This window comes from Falco biarmicus, chromosome 8 (assembly GCF_023638135.1).
Source record: "Falco biarmicus isolate bFalBia1 chromosome 8, bFalBia1.pri, whole genome shotgun sequence".
Classification (NCBI taxonomy): Eukaryota; Metazoa; Chordata; class Aves; order Falconiformes; family Falconidae; genus Falco; species Falco biarmicus.
Window position 1 is genome coordinate 15,264,373 of NC_079295.1, and position 8,035 is coordinate 15,272,407.

General features: G+C 44.0%; 1 protein-coding gene across 1 annotated transcript; it reads right to left on the reverse strand.

Annotated features, from left to right (window-relative positions):
- Nucleotides 1-371: 371 nt before the first annotated feature.
- Nucleotides 372-7,694, reverse strand: FAM237A (family with sequence similarity 237 member A). The gene is made up of 3 exons (XM_056349619.1): nucleotides 7,629-7,694; nucleotides 5,038-5,453; nucleotides 372-876 (listed from the first exon to the last, which is right to left on the reverse strand). The coding sequence occupies exons 2-3, from the start codon at nucleotides 5,444-5,446 to the stop codon at nucleotides 737-739; spliced, it is 549 nt and encodes a 182-aa protein (XP_056205594.1). The 5' UTR covers nucleotides 5,447-5,453; nucleotides 7,629-7,694; the 3' UTR covers nucleotides 372-736.
- Nucleotides 7,695-8,035: the final 341 nt, after the last annotated feature.

Below are 8,035 nucleotides of genomic sequence, written 5' to 3' on the forward strand. Positions count from 1 at the left end.
CTGTAAAAAACAGTTAGAGGAAACTGGTTTATCTACAAAGAACTTATAAACTAAAGAAGAAGCAAATTCAAGTTATGTGTGAGAATTCTTTTGATTAAACACTTTAAGTGAAAATGTGTAACATTAAGTGGCATTTTTAATGACTAAAATTTAGGAAAAATACTGTAAAAATATAATGAGAAAGCAAACAGGAGCTGGTAAAACCTGTTAAAATTTATACGTTTTCTGGAAAACCAAAAACACTTTTTGAATGTATTTTTAATATAAAAACATGTACTGCTGTTCTTCAGTAGGATGACCTTTTTCAGCAGTGGTTGCTTTGTATGAGTATACAGCTATGCATACAATACGACATCAATCACCATCTTGACTCTAATCCTGTCTTGGAGCCAGTGGAGATTTTTGGCAACTTCCCTCTTTGCTTGTCTATGTCTTATTGAAGGGTCAGTTATTTCCTGCTTTGGCACCTGAAAGACAATAGTTTGAATAGTCACATGCATTACAAAATAGCCTGAGGTACACACAGATTGAAGAAGGCAATGGCTTATAAATCATGCAGTTTAATAAGGAAACTGAATTCCTAGGTAATTACAAAACCCCACAAGTCCAAGTTAACTATGAGCACTGTATCTCTGATTATAGGTCTTCTTCCACCATGTAAATTGACATCAATAGATTAAAATGCAAAAATTAAAGAGAAGTTAAAAAATATCTACAAAGATCTTGAACTAAATGTTTATATCCTCTTTTTCCCTAGCTCTCCAATGATTCTTCCAAGTAATTTCGATCTACTCTTATGCATGTGGATACTTATTAAATCTTCAAATGAGTTTTTCTTCTTCAGAACTGGTGACCTCTGAACGTGAGAAAATATCCCTGAAAAGTAACATGAAAATGCATATAAGTAATTCGTTTCTAAACAGCAAAGAACAGCCGAATACTCCTCTGTCTTTATCTGCTGCTGGTCCCCATTTTATCAGCATTGACCCCAAACCTTTTGTTTGGTGGTAGCCATATCTCTACATTCACAAGTTGCCTTTCAGTGACAAATTACTTTTGTAATCTTTTCCTCAGCATAGACCTTTTCCTTCAGTCAGTAGAGCACTGAAGTCTGCTCACAGTCTTACTTACTGGCTTGTTATCAACCTACCTGCACAGTGGATGTGATCTCTTACACTGTTTAGTAGCACATTTGTTATTTCCTTGAGGAACTATGGGGCATTTTCTTTGCAATGATCTCCAAAAGCCAACAGGTTGGCTTTATTTCTTTCAGACACATTTGTCTTCTGAAAAAGTAACTGGTTAACATAGTATCTATTTATTTACCAGACCTCAAATACATAATACAGCAGCTTTCACCCCAGTGCCCTCCCTAGCACCCTGCAGCCCAGAAGAGTCAGGACAGTAAGTTGGGTCTGCCTTGGGCCAGGTGCAAGGGCTGATCTGAGCCCAATTGCCTGCACCTGTGAGGGAGGTGCACACAGCTGAGGCCACTTTGGGTGGTGAGGTGGTAGAGAGACTGCTGGGTGAGGAGAGAACAAGCATAAAAGTAGTAGAGAGGGGTTTATGTTTGTATTCTTCAAAGGTTTATACTGAGGATGTGCTACATGGCTTCTTGAGGAGGGTCATCTTGTACAGTTGCTCTTCAGGAATATTTGCTGTAAGTACAAAAGCTATGTTTTCCTTGTGGTTTTAAGTCTTATTTTGGCTCATTAAAAGTTGTTAAAGTGACAATATAAAGACTTATAACATGTCTGACTCCATTGGAAATGTTTTTATGAAACCTGCTTTTTCATAGTGCTTTGGTTTTGTTAGAGGAAAGGGATGTGTTGCTAAAGATACCTTGGCTGTGTAACTGTAAAGGACTCTTCCCAACTTGTCTCAGTTTAAAGCTGACTAATGCTCCTCTGCAGGGTATCTAGGGAAGTTAAAATGCTGCTGGGTTAAGCAGAACGTTAGCTGGCTGGAGGCAGTTTGTGAGGTAACTCATATACAGGTGTTCTGATTTTGTCATGTCTTTCATGGGTCCTGTAGAGTTTGAAGAGTTATCTTCAGATCTGTTGGTAACTACAATCAGGAACCTGGTAGGACTAGAGCAGTTCAGAAAACGGTGTTTGAACCTATAGGTTTGGACCTGGGCTACTTCTACCGCTGTCCTGGTATATACTTGGACAGACTTGTTTCCCAGAAGGTCAAAGTATGGGCAACTGTGGGAAATGTATCTTAGATGTGATGAAGTATTTCTGTTCAGTACTGCTGAGAAGCTTTTACCAAGGACTTCACTAGGTTTTTTGGCTTGGAGGGCTTTTCTGGTGGTGTTTTTTTTTCTTAGAAAAACTCTGTTCCTGATACTCAATATTGGCAATGACCTCATGGGGTTTTATCCTTTAGTTCTGAAATCTGATGCTAGAATAACACCACCTTAACATCGGCGTTTCTCTGCCAAGTACAGATCTCTGTTTTGCTTTTCCAATTCAATGATACGTTTAAGGAACTACAGTGAATGCAGCTTACAGATTGCTCCTGACTTATGATCCTGTTTGCCATCAAAGAAAGAAAAAACAACAACAAACCAACCATTTTAAAATGGTGAATATTTAAAGAGGAATAAGATTAAAAACTTCAGTGTGGATCAATAAAGATGGTATCGATAGTTGAAAAAGTAACAGTATAAAGCAAAAAATCTTGCTTTTTTGTTTGACTTCTAGAACAAGCCTACTGAAAGGTGTTCATAGTCAGCCATGTAGATGTGCGGTAGAGTATACAAGGTCATTCAAATGCCACTAGTGCTGCTCTTTGGGCTAAGAAAACAGGCTTGTACACCTCTACGCATAAGAAGCAGTAATTCTATTCCTCATTGTTTGCTAGGATGCAATTTCTACCTGCGATTATTAACAATTGATTTCTGCTTTCACCGGTGAAACAAGGCAGTAGGGTCACAAAGATTAAAACAGTCGGCTTTGTTAAGAAACTGGGAGACTTGGATAAAAGGTTAGATAGCTCCTCCAAAAAATAAAATTCAGGCTGTAACTGCTATAAGCTGCCTGCTACTGACTGATGTTAATCAATTGTGCAGAGGAAACCAGATTAACTGATTACAATTCACAAAGCACAGAGGTAAAAGAATAGAGAAGGGGAGGAATCCTTGTTTGTCTTAAAGTGTGAATACTTACAGTGCTTAAAATCTCTCTGTATAGGAGTAAACTAAAGTCGGTATTAATCACAAACCTCATACTTTGATTCTTCAAAACGTATGAGACTGTTACCTCTTAATCTTGAATGGAACAAAATCTCATTGTTTAGGAAAACCACAGTGTGATTCAGACACGAAGAGACTGATGTAAACAGGCTAAGGGGGAACTTAGATGGTGATATTCAAAGCCACGATCTGAAAACAAAAAATCATCTGGAGTTTTAGCCTGCTGGGCACGCCAATTTTTGATAGTACTACTACCTCGTGTCTAAAGCTGTGTTCTGTTTGCACCCAAGAGTGCATCAGTCTGGTCAGGACTGAGCAACTGTTGCATTTGTGATGTCTGAGGCCACTTGGGAACCAGCAGGGGATTCCGTGCTGCCTGCCATCAGCATTTCTTGACACACATCTTCAAAGCTGCGTGGTAGCTCAGATTCTTTGCAGAGCAGAAGAGGATCCACTCCTTGCCTTTAAAATGCAGATAGTGGTTGTTTGGTTTGGAGTTTAGAAACTGTCCCTGTGTGCGTTCTTCAGTGTGAGGGGATTGATTCTAACACATCCTCCACCTCCTAGCTTAATGGCTAGGACACTCTTTGTAGGTAACCGTGGGGGTAAGGACCTCTCGACCCTTCCTCTCAAATCCTATCTTTCAATACACAAACCTCTAAAATTTGTGAGCAAGAGCTGCACTTTCCAGTGGTGTAGTGTGCCTGGGATGGAAGAATCCTGAGTTCAAGTCCCTTTTATAGAGACACTCTGGTTACTCATGAGTAACTGTCCAGAGAGGTTCTTTACTATTCCCTGGATGTTCCCCTGAAGTCTTAGTAACTAAGACACTGATCAAGGAAGTGGAGATAAGTGTCTGACTCCATTCAAGTGGAAAGGCAGTTCTGCCTTCTCCCTGTGGGCCTGATGTGCTACACTGTTGGTGATGGCAGCAGCGCTTCTACCCCTCCGTCATATTATAGCACCTGTCCCTTTCTGAAAGCAGACATTCTCAAGGGGAGGATGCGTCTGTTGGTAGCGGGATCAGAACTGATGCCTTAGAAGAGACGGAGGTTTGGGAAAAACTATGCTCTATCTTCCTGCGGGGAATGGGGAGGCTAAGTGATGCTACTTTTTGCAGATCCTGCTGCTATTTGCCAGCTCACACCTTACTGCATGTGGAGACACATTAAGCCTGGGGATTCTGCTCTGGGGCTGGGAACCTGAAGATTAGGAATTACAGCATTTAGTGTCATAGGTACTGGTCTTCCTCCTGAAGCTGTAGCTGTGTCTGAAAGCCTGCATGCATCCGAGTCCTCGGTTTGTTTCCATTGTGTGTTGGGCAAAACTTACCAGTATAGAAATAGGAAATATCTAGTGGCTAACTACTAGATGGCAAATAAACATATCCTTACTCTTCTGCTGAAGGACTGCCACTCTCCTCAGCAGCACCAGTGCAACGCGTTCCTGGGGTGAGGCACCTCTCAGAATGAGGAATTCAGAACTAGCCTGTCCATGGTACAGTAGTAGTAAAAATGCTGGTGTGGAAGAATATATTTGTATGTTCAGTTGCTGAGCTGCCCTCTTTGTTTGAATCCTCTCCCGTGTTTTGCTTTCTGCTGCCCCTCCTCCCCCACCAAACTGAAACTTAACTTGGAACTCTAATGACAGCTTTTATCTGGAGGTTAAATTTTTACTGAAATCACTTTGAACATAAACGTAGCTCAGTATGGGGTTGGGGGCAGTTCTGCAGCACTGTCCTCTGTTTCTGTACTAGTACCATATTATACAGTAAGCCTGTATCTCTTTTCTACTAGACTCTGGTTATTGCCCATGAGACGTATTAAAGGAGTAGTAACCTTGGTTTCTCCCTGTGAACTGAGAACGTAGAGTAGTGATCTTCTGTTCAGCTTCTGCTAGCTGCCTTCTCCCTAGGCCATGGGTTCTGGAGAGCACGCAGTCCACATAGATATCCCAGAAGAGCTGAGCGAGGTCCCAGAACAAAGCTCCATGTTTCAAGTTCTCTGATGATTTCAGGAAGATCATGAAGTCCCAAAAGCCACTGACAGAGTCAGAAATGCGAGGCTTCCTCATCTCCAGTAAGACAGCCGAGGAGGATTCCCAACACTGGGGATCTGCTCGCCCAAGAGCTAGTGGATCAGTTTGGCTATGGCAGAGGAAAGGTGACATGCAGAATGCTCCCATGATTAGCAAAGAGCAGATGAGTCTCATGTTGCAGTGGATTCTTCCTCTGTTCCCAAGGTCCATTGTGTCACTGAAATGTTAGAAAAGAAGCTGAAAAACTTCTCACTTAGATGCAAGAACAAAGCCCTGGTACCTTATTTTACATAGAAGGCACTTCAGATGTTTTTAACTGTTTCTCTGCTCTTTAAACATCTGTATATGCTTTTTTGCATGTAGGAATAGAAATACTAGTGAAGTTGCATTACTCTGTAGCAGAAGCGTGTGTTAAAATTTGTTAATCGTCCTCAAATCCATATGATGAACTCTCTTATCTGGAACTTGTTCATACTGAAAGTTTTTGGCCTTTCCTGATTTACAGATCTCTAACCTTTTTCAGTAAAAATCCATTCCTTTTTACAGAGAATTTAAGCCTTTAGGCAGTCTTGCTTTCCTCAAAATTTTATGAGCCCTTTAAATTAGTTCACAGACTCACAGGGATCTGTAGACAGCAGATGGAAAACTATTGGTTGAAAATGTGTTCTAATGAATTAATAGTAGGTTGCAAAATCATCCATTCAACAGGAATGTTTTACCTGCTAAAATGCAGAACAGTTTGAAAAAGAGTACAGCCACATCATAGCAGCTGTGTTGTACAACATGTACACATGCATATAGAATCAGAATAGTTTAGGCTGGAAGTGACCTTTAAAGGCCATCTTGTCCAACCCCCATCCCCCCTGCAATGAGCAGGGACATCTCCCACTAGATCAGGTTGCTCAGAACCCCATCCAACTCGACCTTGAATGTTTCCAGGGATGGGGCATCTGCCACCTGTTCCGGTGTTTCACAACCCTCATTACAAAAAAATTCTTCCTTTTATCTAGTCTGAATCTGCCCTTTTAGTGTAAAACCATTATTCCTTGTCCTATCACAGCAGGCCCTACTAAAAAATCTGTCCCCATCTTTCTTATGAGCCCCCTTTAAGGATTGAAAGACTGCGACAAAGTCTCCCTGGAGCCTGCTCTTCTCCAGGCTGAACAACCCCAACTCCTGCAGCCTTTCTTCACAGAAGAGGTGTTCATCCCTCTGATCATATTTGTGCCTCTCCTCTGGACCCGCTCCAACAAGTCCATGTCTTTCCTGTACTGAGATTTATATATAAAAGTACAGATGCTTATTGCAGGTCACTGTAACAATTGTCTGTTATGTTAAAATTGTGAAACTTGGAAAGTCCCAGCTGTAGTGAGAGAAATCCTGAGAATGATAATATTTTGGGGACAGAATTTCTTTTCTAGTATATGCTTCTAGTATTTCTAATATGACAGTTCTGTACACATTTCTAATGTGTAAGAGGTTTGGAGGTGGCTTTTAGTGTAGCTCACCAAACAAAACAAAACCACCCCAAAAACCCACCACCAACAGATCGTTCAAACAAAGGAGTAATACTAAAATTGCCTTTGAAGGATGGTTTTGCCATCTGGTCTACACTGGATAACAATTGAACTGGTCACTTTGCTTTCTCTGCCCCCCCAGCCTCTTTGGAAACTTTCTAACTTACAGAACTGGGTAAGACAAGGACAAGTGTTCTGGGTTTGTCAGAGGTGTGAGCAAAGGGGCTGCCCCGGCAGGGAGATGGCAGGGCGCTGGTATGAGGGTGGGTGCCATTTAAGGTGTGCTGTGAGTGGCACTGCTCAGGGCCAGTAGCCAAGAGCACTAGTCCTTACGGTCTGGTCAAACTCAAGAGGCATTTTGCTGTTAGTCTTCTGCAAAGTTCAGGATTTTTTTAGATGGCTGAGAGCTGAGGGGATGCTTAAGATGTGTCAGTTTACATTGATGTCCTACCTGTGCTGCGGTGAATGCTTCCATGCAGCCACCCACTCATGCTCGCGTCTTTAGGTCCTGTCCGTAAACCCAGGTTCATGGTGTGTGCTATCTACACCTGCTGGCTCCCACTTCTTTCTTTTCCTTTTTTTTTCTTGCCCTTTTTATTTCCTCCTCTTCTCCTCGAGTTTAACCCCCTAGTCCACTCCCCATCATGAATAGTGCATACAATAATAATACTACTAATTAAAAAGTTCATTAGCTTATTCCTTAGCTCCTAGCCAGCAGAACGGTGATGTCGCTTACGGCGGGTCGGCGGGTCCTGCACCGGACGGGTGCCCACGCCGGCCCGGTGGGGCTGCACGCCGAGCAGCCGGGCAGCGCCGCGACTCTGCCGGGCCCCGGCCGCCCCCCGCCCGCTCCCGGCCCCGGCTCCCGCACTTACCTCTGCCTCCGGCGTGCAGGGCGGGCCGGGCAGGCAGGGCTCTCCGCGCCCGCCGCGCTCCTTAAGAAGCCGTAGCGGGCAGCCCCGCTTAGTTTTTACGTCAGGGCTCGGGGAGAAGCCCCCACCCCCGGGGCCCCGGCCGCCGCCGCCGCTCCCTCCTTCCCTCTGCGGAGCTGCCCCCGCTGCGAGCGCGCTCCGCTCTCTGCCCCGCCTGCCTCCCCCTCCCTGCGAACCCCGGCCCTCCTGGGGGGCGGCGGTGCTGCCTCTGGCCGAGGGGGAGCTGTGCGCAGGGGGCGAGGGACGAGTAACAGACCTGGGCACCTGGCAGAGCTGCAGCCATCCCCTTGCCCCCTCTCCTAGCAGTGCTGCCTCTGGGGGGGGCAAGGGTAGAAAGCAAGTCCCCCACC

What these genes read in the sequence shown, in the direction of transcription:
- FAM237A (XM_056349619.1), bottom strand. Translation starts at nt 5,446, where the DNA reads ATGGACCTTGGGAACAGAGGAAGAATCCACTGCAACATGAGACTCATC. An exon ending in GTTCACAGGGAGAAACCAAG is followed by an intron (nt 877 to 5,037) that starts GTTACTACTCCT and finishes GTTACTTTTCAG; the next exon opens with GGATATTTTCTCACGTTCAG.